The following is a 12699-nucleotide window of genomic DNA, read 5'->3' as shown; positions in this document are numbered from 1 at the left end:
ACCTCTGCAGGAAGTGGGGGCCGAGCCGAGGCCACGCAGAGTCCAAGGCCGAGACGCCCGAGGCAGCCCTGTCATTAGCGCAGTGGCCGGCGGGGTTGTCGGACTCCCGTCGTCAGGCCGTGTCCGGCAACAATAGGATACGGAGGACGGGCCGCGGGGTGGGGGGTTCAAGGGCCCGATTGGCGCTGGACACCCGCCCTCGCCACCCCCAGGGAGCCCCGCGCGGACTCATTCCATGATGTCCCTGTCGGTGCGGCCGCAGCGCCGCCTGCTCAGCGCCCGGGTCAATAGGAGCCAGTCCTTCGCAGGCGTCCTCGGCAGCCACGAGCGGGGGCCCAGGTACGCAGCAGAGGGGGGCTGATGGGGTCAAGAGGGTCGGACTGGGTTGGAGCTGAGTGTGCAGTGAGGGTTTGGGGGATTCCTTCCTGGCCCTTTCTGAGTGCAGCCTCTTCTTCAGGAGCTTCCCGGCCTTCAGTCCCCCGGGGCCCCCGCGGAAGGCCCCTGCGCTCTCTCGAGTGTCCAGGATGTTTGCAGTGGCGCACCCAGCCCCCAAGGTCCCGCAGCCAGAGCGGCTGGACCTGGTGTACGCTGCGCTCAAGCGGGGCCTGACGTAAGCTACTCCCTCCCTAGCCCCGGTCCTCTTTCTGCTAGTGGGAACCTTCCCCAGCCTCACGCCCTCTCCCCACTGCCGCACCCTGGGCAGCTGGAGGCTGTAGAGTAAGCTAATTTTTGTTGTCACCCCTTTCCCCAGGGCCTATTTGGAAGTACACCAGCAGGAGCAGGAGAAACTCCAAGTGCAGATAAAGGAATCCAAGAGGAATTCCCGCCTGGTGAGTGGAGGGTTGGTGAGGATGCCCTGGACTACTAATGCTTTTTGCCCTTGGTGGGGGGGGTGAGGGGTAGCGAGGGGGACGGGGGACTGGGCAGGGCCAACCCTGGGTGCATCAGGCTGTTTTCTGGTTTGACTTGGTCTAGGTGTGACTAGAAAAGGGGATACTAAGAAAGGTTGGGGAAGTTTCTATCCCCACATTCCCCAGACTGTGCACTTTCTGCCTGGGACCCAGTGCCTGCCCATGTGAGCTTCCAGTGGGGTGGGTGGACCCCCACAGACATGAATAACAGGAGATTATATTGTAGTGGTATTGAGGGAGAGCCATGGTTCTTCCTAGGGAACAGCTCAGGGCTTCCCAAAGGAGGAGACACTTCTGCTGGGTTTTGAAGGATGAATAGGAGTTCCCTGGTAGAGGGAACCACGCATGAGGCACAGAGCTCTCTTCCTAGGGGTTACAGGGTTGCAGGAAAGGGAGTGGGCTAAGGGAGGGACCCCAGGGAAGAAATGGAGGGAAGGGTGCTGGGGGGGGTCTTGGGGACCATATCTTTGACACCAGTACCTAGCAAAGTTCAGGCATGTGGAAAGGTTGGTCAATTCCTGCTTTGACTGGAGCGGCTGTGGATTATGGTGTGAGGGGGAGGAAGGCTGTAAAGGAGAGGAGCTAGCCTGCCAGCCCTAGCCAGTTTGGCTCTGTGGATAGAACATTGGCCTGTTCCCTGAAGGGTCCCAGGTTCGATTCCAGTCAAGGGCACATGCCTGGGTTGCAGGCTCGATCCCCAGTAGGGGCTGTGCAGGAGATGGCCAATCAGTGATTCTCTCGCATCATTGATGTTTCTATCTCTCTCTCCCTCCCTCTTCTTCTCTAAAATCAATAAAAATACATTAAAAAAAAAAAAAAAAGGAGAGGAGCTAAATGGGTTTGAGTAGCAGGTGCCCTGCTGGAACACATACCATACCTTCTAAGTGCTCCCTCTCATCTTTCCCTGCAGGGCTTCCTGTATGACTTAGACAAGGTGAGTATATAGAGAATGGTGTTGGAAGAGGTTGGCTCATGGGGGAGGATAAAGGGCCCTGGGCTTCAGGCTCCTCCTGACACACCTCTCCCCCAGCAAGTCAAGTCCATTGAACGCTTCATGCGACGGCTGGAGTTCCATGCCAGCAAGGTACATATGCAGCATGCATGAATACATGTGGGGGTTTTGGGGTTGGGTGTTTTAGGGAGGTGGGGGTGCTAGGCCCTGGGTGAGCAACACCAGTGGGGAGTCTCAATCCCCCCACTGCCACTCCACTCACCTGCCCAGATCGACGAGCTATATGAGGCATACTGTGTCCAGCGGCGTCTCCGGGATGGTGCCTACAACATGGTCCGTGCCTACACCACCGGGTCCCCAGGGAGCCGTGAGGCCCGGGACAGCTTGGCCGAGGCCACTCGTGGGCATCGAGAGTACACAGAGGTGAGGGATGGGTGCCCAGGAGGCAGAGGCTCAGGGTATGGCAGAGCTGGTGAGAGGGGACTTATTGTTGACCCTCTCCTGTCCCTGCCTGTCCCTCCCAGAGCATGTGTCTGCTGGAGAGTGAGCTGGAGGCACAGCTGGGAGAGTTCCATCTCCGGATGAAAGGTACTGAGTGGTGGGGGCAGACCGGTAGCAGGCAGAGGGAAGTGTGTGCCTGAGACCCCTCCCTCAACATGGCTCTTCTTTTCCTCCCCTCCCAGGACTGGCTGGCTTCGCCAGGCTGTGTGTGGGTGATCAGTATGAGGTATGAGGATGTGCAGGGAAGGGCTGGGATGGCAGGGTCACAGCACCAAGGGCTGCCTCATCCTGCTTGTTCCCTTAGATCTGCATGAAATACGGGCGTCAGCGCTGGAAACTACGGGGCCGCATTGAGGGTAGTGGAAAGCAGGTGTGGGACAGTGAGGAAACCGTCTTTCTTCCTCTGCTCACGGAATTCCTGTCCATCAAGGTTAATGTCTCTGCCCAGGACCACGGGACACATGATCCTGTAACTCCAGGACCCTGTGAACCCCTTTTGACCCTTACAACCCTGTGACCCACCCCTCCTGGCTCCATGGCCCTGTGAATATGTGATGCCATGATCTTCTGACCCTGTGCCTATTTGACCCCCTAAGTCCCCATGAAGCTGTGATCCCCATGACCTCAATGACTACCAAGTTAGACCTCTCTGATCCCCGTGCTCACAGGGTGTTTCAGGCTTCCATGGCCCCATTACCCAGAGAACTCCCATCCCTGTAACCTCCTCATGACCCCGTGACCATTGCAAAACCTCTATGCAAATTAAGACTTTTGATTTCCCATGATCTCATGACCTCTACACTCTTGTGACCTTATGATGCATTCTTGGCTATAGGTGACAGAGCTGAAGGGCCTGGCCAACCACGTGGTTGTAGGCAGTGTCTCCTGCGAGACCAAGGACTTGTTTGCCGCCCTGCCCCAGGTTGTGGCTGTGGACATCAATGACCTCGGCACCATCAAACTCAGCCTGGAAGTCACATGGAGGTTGGTGGGGTTGAGGAGCTTGGGGACAGGGACAGGAGCCAATGGCATCTGCTAACAGCCTCTTTCCTCCCCAGCCCCTTCGACAAAGATGACCAGCCCTCAGCTGCTTCTACTGTCAACAAGGCCTCCACAGTCACCAAGCGCTTCTCCACCTATAGCCAGAGCCCACCAGACACTCCCTCGCTTCGGGAACAGGCCTTCTATGTGAGTCACAGCCCAGGCTCAGGCTCCACCATCCCCCAGGGGTCTGAAAATGGTCCTGAAATGCCCTTTCCTCTCTCCCAGAATATGCTGAGGCGGCAGGAGGAGCTGGAGAATGGGACAGCATGGTCCCTGTCATCCGAATCTTCGGACGATTCATCCAGTCCGCAGCTCTCGGGCACTGCCCGCCACTCAGCCCCAAAGCCCCTGGTGCAGCAGCCTGAGCCTCTGCCCATCCAAGTAGCCTTCCGTAGGCCTCAGACCCCCACCTCCGGGCCCACGGATGAGGAGGGAGCCATGGCCCCAGTCCTGGCCAATGGGCATGCCCCCTACAGCCGGACTCTCAGCCACATCAGTGAGGCCAGTGTGGATGCTGCCTTGGCTGAAGCTTCAGTAGAGGCTGAGGGCCTAGAAAGCCAGGGACCTAACCCACCTGCACACCCAGATCCCACCCATAGGGAGCATCCTGGTCCTGACCCTCTTGCCCTGGACCCTGGGCATTCTGCCACAAGCCCCACTCTCAGTGCAATAGGCCCTGCTCACACATCTACAGACCCTGTCGCATCTGTATATCTAAACTCTCTCAAGACTCTAGACTCTAGCTCTCCTGAACTGCCAGGTCCCGCCCACACCACTTCAAGCTCTACCTATAGTGCCATAAGCCCTACCAGCAGTGCTCCAAGCGTCACTCACACTGTCACAGGCTCTACCCACAAGCCCAAGCCCTCTACCCTCACTGCTACAGGCCCTACCCCCATTGCCATGGGCTCAGGCCAGACCACAAGTCCCACCCACAAGTCAGTGCTTTCTACCCTCACTATTGCAGGTCCTAGCCCCAACACTACAGGCCCAGTCCAGACCACAAGCCCCAGCCGCACTGTCACAAACCTGACAAATATTGTCACAAGCCCCACCATCAAGCCCATACTCTCTACCCCCACTACTACAGGCCCTAGCCCCAACACTACAAGCTCAGTCCAGACCACAAGCCCTAGCCACACTGTCACAAACCTGACAAATATTGTCACAAGCCCCACCATCAAGCCCATACTCTCTACCCCCACTACTCCAGGCCCTACACCAAGTGCCCAGAGCCCAGCCCAGCCTACCACAAGCCCCACCCACACCACCACAAGCCCCACCCACACCACAAGCCCCACCCACACCACCACAAGCTCCACCCATACCACCACAAGCTCCACCCACACTACCACAAGCCCCACCCACACCACCACAAGCTCCACCCATACCACCACAAGCTCCACCCACACTACCGCAAGCCCTACTCACAAAGCCAGTATGTCAACTCACACTACTGTAAGTCCAACCACCGATGCTAAGGACCCAGTCCAGACTACCAGGAGCCCCACCCACCCTGTCACAAGCCCCACCCTTATAACTGTAAACCCTTCCACTTCTCTAGACCTTGCCACGCTCCCCAGCCCCTCTGCACACACAGACCCCAACCCACTGTCCCATAGCCATCCAGTTTCCACTCCCTGCACTCAGGCAGATCCCATAGCCCCAAGCACCTCCCACCCAAGCCCTGCCTGCTCCAGTTTGGAACCCCTTACATGCCCTTCCCCAGACTCCCCAGAGCCCATCCTTCAGAACCCAAGCCCCCCTCCCTCACCCTTAACCGTTGGGCCCCAGCATTCAGACGTTAGCCTGGCCACAACTGCCCAGGCCCCAGTTCCAGGAGCAACAGGAGGAGCTGGAGACAGGAGGCTGGAGGAGGCTCTGGGGGCCCTAATGGCTGCTCTGGATGACTATCGTGGCCAGTTCCCAGAGCTGCAGGGCCTGGAGCAGGAGGTGATCCGCCTGGAGAGTCTGCTCATGGTAAGGAGGGTCGGGTTGGGCTGTGGCAGCACAGGAAGGGCAGCCAGGCCGTGGCAACAGCTCTGACTCCCTTCACAACCCCAGCAGAGACAAGGCCTGACTCGCAGCCGGGCCTCCAGTCTTAGCATCACTGTGGAGCATGCCCTGGAGAGCTTCAGCTTCCTCAATGAGGATGAAGATGAAGACAACGATGGTCCTGGAGACAGGTGACGGGGACTAAGTGAGATGGGGTTAGGTGAGGGGGAATAAGTGAGGCGAGTCCAGGTGAAGGAGTAAGACAAGAAAGGAGAAAGGTGAGGTGGGGCCAGGTGGAGCATATGAGTAGTGCAGCCAGACTGGAAGTGGACAGGAGAGGTGGACTTGCTTGTGGGTGTGTCTGTGTTTATCCCTCCTATGTACTCCTCATGTGTCCTTGATGCCCTGTTTTTAACCCCATCTATCCCTAGTGCTTCTGACCACCCTGCCATGTCTGCTTCCCTCACCAGTCTCCATCCGCTCGTGAGCCCTTTCAGGCGCTCCCCACGGCTGTCCTGGAGAGCCCGGCCCCTCAGCTCTCTGTGACCAAGTGGCCTTTGAAAATTCCAAGTTGGGGGTCATGCCCAGCCCCTCCTCCATCTGCTGCTGCCCAGGTCACAGCCCTGTGCCCTGAGCCCCTTGGGCCACAACCCCTTGCATTTCACATTGCATAGACCATCCCCTTGCAACCCCACAGTCCTAGCTGGATGTGCCACAGGGCAGATGGACTCTGAACACCGCTGCTACCACCTGCTGGTCCCAGCTCCTTTCTCCTGGAAGTTCTCTGTGAACTTACCCATTGTCTGTCTGTTGTCTGTGCTTCCCTTCTGGGATGTGGGGGGGACTTAATGAAAATACAGTGGTGACCAGATGGTGATATGTACTCCTAAGGTGGTTGCCACAATTTTTCTCTCAGGCCCCCAAGCAGCCTGGAGCCTAAGGCTGAAGACGGCCTCAACTCACCCAGTGCCCGCCCCCTCAGCACGGAGTGTCCAGCTCTGGACACTGCCTTGGTCCAGCACCTGTACTACTGCAGCCGCCTCCTGCTGGTGAGACTGGTGGCATCCCCCCTACACTCCTTTTACCTCAGGGAACTCTCCACACCTGCCCTGAGTTCCATCCCCAATGCCCCAGGTCCCTGGCATCTGGCTCTTACTGAACACCTCCCACACTCTGGCTCCCTCTAATCTCTCCTAATGCATGCTGGGACTTGTAGTCCCTGGGCTTCACTCTCCCCAAGTTCTACCTTGAGATCTGAGCTACTTGGCCACCCCTATTCTCCAGAAACTGGGCACATTTGGGCCCCTACGCTGTCAGGAGGCATGGGCCCTGGAGCGACTGCTGCGGGAGGCCCGAGTGCTCGAGGTGGTATGCGAGCTTAGCAGGCGATGGGAAATCCCGGCTACTTCTGCTCAGGAAGGTAAAGGCCCTGTGGGCTCTGGCTTGGTGACTGCCCTGAAGCTCCTTCCTTGTTCTACGCCACCTACACTTGTCTGCCCACCTGCCCGCTCGGGTGCTGACGTTCTCTTGCACCTCCTCACAGTGGTGCAGTTCTCAGCCTCTCGGCCTGGCTTCCTGACCTTCTGGGACCAGTGCACAGAGGGACTTAGCCCCTTCATCTGCCCTGTGAAGCAGGTGCTCCTCACCTTCTGCAATCAGTATGGTGCTCGGCTCTCCCTGCGCCAGCCAGGCTTAGCTGAGGCTGGTAAGTAGGCTGCCTACCTGCCCCCTCTGCCCTCCCTTCTCAGATCCTCAGTGATGGGACCACAGGGAAAGCCAGGTCAGCTCACACAGACGTGCTGAGCTGAGGATTGAGAAGAAATAGCAAAGGCTTGTGCCTTGGTGCAAGAGGACCCAGATGGGTAGGGTTTAAGGCCTTGGGTCCATCCAAGCCCTGAGGTCTTTGGCACTGCTTCCCACAGTGTGTGTCAAGTTTCTGGAGGATATGCTGGGGCAGAAGCTGCCCAGGAGGCCCCAGCCAGGCCCTGGAGAGCAGCTCACTGTCTTCCAGTTCTGGAGTTACGTGGAAACCTTGGACAGCCCCTCTATGGAGGCCTATGTGACGGAGACCGCTGAGGAAGGTGAGGCAGTAGCCCTGATCACCAAGTGCCCAACACTATGTGTGGGCCTTGAGGTCTGCATGAGGACATGAATGTACAGAAGACCCCACCCCAGGAAGCTCCTTGCCCTGCTACATTGTTCCAAGGTCCTTCTTTCAGTGTTACTGGTGCAGAACCTGAACTCAGATGATCAGGCTGTTGTGCTCAAGGCGCTGAGGTTGGCACCTGAGGGGCGGCTACGAAGGGACGGGCTCCGGGCCCTCAGCACCCTGCTCGTCCATGGCAACAACAAGGTCATGGCTGCTGTCAGCACCCAGCTCCGGAGCCTGTCACTAGGCCCTGCCTTCCGGGAAAGGGTGAGAGTGGGGCAGGGCTCCCTTGAAGGCGAAGGCTGGGGTCCCAGGCTCCCAGTGTCTGGCTAAGTGCCCTCCTACCCTTACCCAGGCCCTACTGTGCTTCCTGAACCAACTCGAGGATGAGGACGTGCAGACGAGAGTGGCCGGCTGCCTGGCCTTAGGCTGCATCAAGGTGATCCCTGCCAACCAACCCCTTTATCTCTCCTTGGGATCCCCCCATCCCTGGCCCTGGGCTTTTCCGTCTGCTCCAGGGGGCCCACCTCAGTGCTTCCTCCTCTGCTAGGCTCCTGAGGGCATTGAGCCCCTGGTGTACCTGTGCCAGACGGACACAGAAGTCGTGAGGGAAGCTGCTCGGCAGAGCCTGCAACAGTGTGGTGAGGCGGGGGGCTGGGAGATAAAGGTCAAGTCGAGTTCTGGGACATTTTGGCTGATGGGGGTAGGGGTGAGATGGGGTCAAGGGTGGGAGGACCAAGGCTAGGGCTACTCCTGATTCCATCCTTACTCATTGCAGGGGAAGAGGGACAGTCTGCCCACCGACGGCTAGAAGAGTCGCTGGACGCCCTGCCCCGCATCTTCGGGCCCGGCAGCATGGCCAGCACGGCCTTCTAAACTCCCCACACACTGGCTCTCAGTGCCACATCCCCCCACTTTCAGGGCTCACCAGGTGGCAGGGAGGGTGAGGGCTGGTTCCAGACACCCCTCCCCCATGTATTCCTATCCAAGAAAATCTAATATATTCTTCAGTTGCCCTTGGGGTTGGTAGAGTCAGTGCCTGCAGTCAAGTGCCTCCCAGCCTCAGCTCAGCACACTTGCCACAGATCAGTGCCCCGGGCCTGGCCATCCTGCCTCTGCCCCATCACCTCCCTTGGTTTTGTATTTTATTTACAGAGTTTTACAGAAAATAAAAAAGCAAAATGCCTTTCCTACATGGCCTGACCTAGTGTCCTCCTGATCTTCTGGTTCCAGCACCCTTTGGCTGTGGCCTTCCTGACGTGCCCACCCTCCAACTGTGACAATGACATGTGCTTTTGCCCTGGAAATCTGGGTGGGAGAGAGCCCAGGGGCTGGAAGTGGGCTTGGAGAAGAGGGCGGAGAAAATGGGTGGGGGCGTGCTGCTGAGGATCAGCCTGCTGGCTGGGCGGGCTCTGGGCCTGGAAGCTGGGGGCCCAGGCTGGAGCCAAACCACGGAGTTGGCCTAGAGAAGGCCCACAGAGCCAGTCCTGGGAATGGCTCCCCAGCGGCTAGCACCCTGCTGCCAGGAGGCAAAGGGGAAGAAGCAGGCAGAGAAAAAAGGCGTGGTGGTGGCTGGAGCTCCTGGCCACCAGGGGGCAGCAGAACCCTGTCGGAGAATGCCAGGCTTCTAGATTTCCCCTCAGCCCTGGCAGCTTCCTACAGGGGGCACTGAGCACTAGGAGCTCCTTGAGGGCTGGGGAGTAAGAGAGAGCAGATCCTTGGAGAGGGGAAGAGCTAGGGCCTGCGCGGCAGGAGACCAGGATGGCTGCCCAGTGACCCTAAATAATCCTCTACCCCAGCCACCTCCTCTGTCATAACAAACCTGACTGAACCCCGTGGTCCTCCACAGCCAGCTGACCTGTTTTGCTTTGGGAAGCAGGGCTCCAGGGAGGGTTCATCTCCTCCCCAGAGGTGCCGCATGTTAAGTGTGTTAACCCCAGAAGGCAAAAAGCTCAATGGGAGGAACTGGAGGGTGGGGTGGGATTTCAGGATGGCAGGCCTGTTGTAAGGAGGGCCTGAGGGAGGCCCACACCCAAGGCTGGAGAAACTGGCCCTCCACCCTTCCCTTCTCACTCCAGAGCTTTCATTATCCAGGGGCAAGGGAGACGGTGCACCGGCAGGGCTTTCTCCAATCCTGGAGTCCACCGTGACACACCGGGGTGGGGGGTGGGGGGAGTGTGCACCTGCACTCAGGCAGAGCTAATGAGGTGCCAACAGTCCCTCCTTGTGAGGGGGGGTGACCCAGATCCCCAGGGAGCCCCGCCCCCCATGTTTTGGAGCTGTGCATAAGAGGTTTGGCTGGCCCTTAACCACCTGCTGGGGAAGCCACGCTGAGCAGCAGAAAAAAAAAAAAAGAAGAAGAAACGGCAACAGGAAGGAGCACAGGAAACACCTGTGTGTGGATGCAGGTGGCTCATTCCAGTCGGGTGGGGTTGCGGGCGGGCAGACAGCCCTCAGCACTTGGGCACAGCTCCGTGCTCCCTCTGTAACTGAAGGGTGTCATGGGAGGGATGGTGTGTCGTTCAGGTTTTTGGGGTGGTAGGCTGGCTGGGATGGCAGAGGGTAGAGAAGGCAAACAAGTGGTAGAGACCAAGCCAGCACCCAGAGCCGGCCACAGCTTGGGCCTGCTTCAAGCTCCCCTGCAGGAGGGTTGCAGTCCAAGAACCAGTCCTGTGGCCCCACTGGTAGGGCAGGACTGTCCACTTGCATCCAAAGCACAGCCTGTGTGGTGGGGAAAGAGGAAGTAAACACTGGCTGACCGGGTTCTGGGAAAGTGCAGATGGCTGACTGGGCCGGCAGGAGTGCACACAGCTCAATCCACAGGAGAGGACAGCCTAGTCGAGAAATGTAGGGTGGAAAAATCATTCCAGTTGAGGGTCATCTGGAACTGTCACGGTGGCCCTGTATCACTGCTTGCCAATGCTAGAAATGGATAGGGCTCTTAAGTTTCTATCCCCTATACGGAGAGTCCTCAGGCCATAGCCTAGCATTCAACCCTAGCCAAGGGTCAGGGCAGGTACTGTGAGCATAGCCAGGTACGGGTAAAGAACTGTGAAAGCCAAGACAAAAAAGAGCCTTAATCCTTTGCCCCATCAAGCCTACCTCGTTTAGAGCAGTGTGGATCAACTACTCAATCCCTCTCCATCAGCAACCTGAAGTCAGACTGGATGGCCTCCTACATCCAGGCCCATGCCCAGGTCTGCAAGATGACAGAGGGCAGGGAGAGTCCCTGTCCACCCTCCTGTACAACATCCCCTCCCTCAACACACACAGCTTCACAGGTGCCTCCCACAGGGGAAAGCTGCTGCTCTCAGGACTCCTCACTCCCCACCCTGCTGTCATACGGGTTCAGGGAGGCATTCACTCCTACTGCCCCACACTCCTTAGCATCAGGAGCCTTCTGCCAGCTGATGGGAGGTTGATGATACCATCCGAGTCAAAGGCAGCTGGGTAGGGGAAGTCTGTGCCCGCCTGTCCTGTGTAGCCTGTGTAAGCTTCTGTGGGGTGAACAGAAGGAAGTGGGCCTCCCAGGCCTCTGACACCCTCCCAGTACCCCATCAATCAAGTCCATCAAGCCACAGCCATGCCTTGGCTGTCATCATTGGACTCTTCCTGGGAGGAAGCTGATAAGAGTGCACTGTAGAAAAAAGGGGCCAGGCTGAGGTAGTCCAGGATCTGATTTATTGTGTTGGCGGTCGCTGGAGGCTCACCCCCCACCCCCCACCCCACCGCCACTCTCCTCCTTTCCTCTTGTCCTCTTCCAACCTTACCTTTCCTCCTGTCTCCCACTCTTCTTCCTCATGTATTCAAAGCTGCAGAGAACCAAAAAGAAGAAGAAGAAAAGGCATGTTTGTGAAGGCAAAGCAGATGGGAAGAGGACTGCTGCTTAGTCTCACCCACGGAGCGGGGGTGATTTTCTTGTGTTTCTATGCCTGGTGTGTGGGTACAATTTGCTGAACCCTCAGCATATGACATGTTCCCTCCTTTCCTTCCTTATGCCGTCTGCCCCCTGACAGCCTTGAAGTATCCGGTTCAGGCCATACACCCACCATGGACAGAAGGCTTGACTGCTAGACCTGGGTCTTTGGGGCCTGGTTAATACAGGAGGGTGACCGTGGGAGGCACTCCAGGGCCTGTAAACGTGCTAAGGAAGAACAATCTATCAGTAAGAAAATAAGACGGTCAGCGGCCTACAAGAAAGGGGCCTCTTGTTTCAGAAGACCGTACTGGGGTGATGGCCATGGTTTAAGTTTGATGTCAACAGTTAAGTCTCACTTGTCTCTGAATGCACCCAGGACATATGGAACCTCAATAAATGCTGACTTACAGCAGCTGAATAAGCAGATGAATTGCTATAGCTAACACCTACGTTTCTGGTTATTTCCTCTGAGTCTCCTAAAAACCTCCTCCACCTCCTCCTCCTCCAGCATCATTATACAAACATCACTCCACCGAATTCCATTCTAGGCAGTTTTCTCCTTGCTCCTGAAACACACTCCCTGAACCACCTTCTCCAGCCCCCTGCCTGCCATCTCTAAGCTGAGGCCAGTGATTGACATGGCACTCTCCTCCCCTCCAGACCCCCATATCTCCAAGTGCTGATGGACTGACACTCCTTTTGAACAGCATGTTCCAAATCACTCAACATCTCAGAATCTTTTTCTCCTCCAGGGCTCTGGGGGTTACCAACTACCCAGTTATCCAAGCAACACAACTGAGCCTCATCCTTGACTTTTTCTTCTGTCCCCTCATTTCAGCCACCGGAATCCTCTCAATTAAATGCCCTAAATATTACTAAATTCTACCCACTTCTCTTTCTCGTCATTGACACCACTCAGATCCAGGACACGCTGGCCTCTCATGTAGACACTAAAACTGCCCCCCTCACAGGCTTCCTGCCCCTGGTCTTGCCCCTCTTCCATTCATTCTCCATAGTGCAGTCAGAGTGATTTCTAAGACATAAACCCACCACTACGGGCTCTCCGTTACGGAAAATTCCAACACCCTCGACCTGGCTCACAAAGCCCTTTGAGTCTATTCCCCTCTCCAGCCTCACTTCTGCCACCTAACTTCTCGCTCTGCACTGAAGACTCAGGGCAGGGCTTGCTTGCCCCATCGTGGTACACTCTTCCTGCCCCTCATCTTGC

General features: G+C 57.2%; 1 protein-coding gene and 1 long non-coding RNA gene across 7 annotated transcripts in view; one reads left to right on the top strand and one right to left on the bottom strand.

Moving 5' to 3' along the window:
- FAM65A (family with sequence similarity 65 member A) overlaps window positions 1-8745 on the top strand; it is a 35815-nt gene extending 27070 nt beyond the window's left edge. For 2 of the 6 annotated variants that reach the window (XM_015567852.1, XM_006769780.1), the window contains exons 2-22: window positions 213-339; window positions 458-610; window positions 752-830; window positions 1822-1845; window positions 1942-1995; window positions 2134-2286; window positions 2388-2451; window positions 2547-2590; window positions 2669-2794; window positions 3200-3348; window positions 3423-3552; window positions 3634-5388; window positions 5473-5594; window positions 6320-6452; window positions 6688-6823; window positions 6947-7108; window positions 7326-7484; window positions 7623-7819; window positions 7908-7991; window positions 8103-8193; window positions 8331-8745. In XM_015567852.1, coding sequence (XP_015423338.1) covers window positions 236-339; window positions 458-610; window positions 752-830; window positions 1822-1845; window positions 1942-1995; window positions 2134-2286; window positions 2388-2451; window positions 2547-2590; window positions 2669-2794; window positions 3200-3348; window positions 3423-3552; window positions 3634-5388; window positions 5473-5594; window positions 6320-6452; window positions 6688-6823; window positions 6947-7108; window positions 7326-7484; window positions 7623-7819; window positions 7908-7991; window positions 8103-8193; window positions 8331-8428 — 4017 coding nt within the window. In that variant the 5' untranslated portion in view covers window positions 213-235 and the 3' untranslated portion in view covers window positions 8429-8745. Of the gene's footprint in view, window positions 1-212; window positions 340-457; window positions 611-751; window positions 831-1821; window positions 1846-1941; window positions 1996-2133; window positions 2287-2387; window positions 2452-2546; window positions 2591-2668; window positions 2795-3199; window positions 3349-3422; window positions 3553-3633; window positions 5389-5472; window positions 5595-6319; window positions 6453-6687; window positions 6824-6946; window positions 7109-7325; window positions 7485-7622; window positions 7820-7907; window positions 7992-8102; window positions 8194-8330 lie in introns of those variants that run through there. The other 4 variants (XM_015567853.1, XM_015567851.1, XM_015567850.1 and 1 more) reach the window with 4 other exon arrangements.
- LOC107184104 overlaps window positions 1-12693 on the bottom strand; it is a 26029-nt gene extending 13336 nt beyond the window's left edge. Inside the window, exon 1 of the long non-coding RNA XR_001514924.1 lies at window positions 11323-12693. This is a non-coding gene — a long non-coding RNA (uncharacterized LOC107184104). The remainder of the gene's footprint in view (window positions 1-11322) is intronic.
- Window positions 12694-12699: the final 6 nt, after the last annotated feature.

Source organism: Myotis davidii, unplaced genomic scaffold (genome assembly GCF_000327345.1).
Source record: "Myotis davidii unplaced genomic scaffold, ASM32734v1 scaffold243, whole genome shotgun sequence".
Taxonomy (NCBI): Eukaryota; Metazoa; Chordata; class Mammalia; order Chiroptera; family Vespertilionidae; genus Myotis; species Myotis davidii.
Note: the sequence above shows the minus strand (reverse complement) of the source record. Positions and strands in the feature narration are given on the sequence as shown.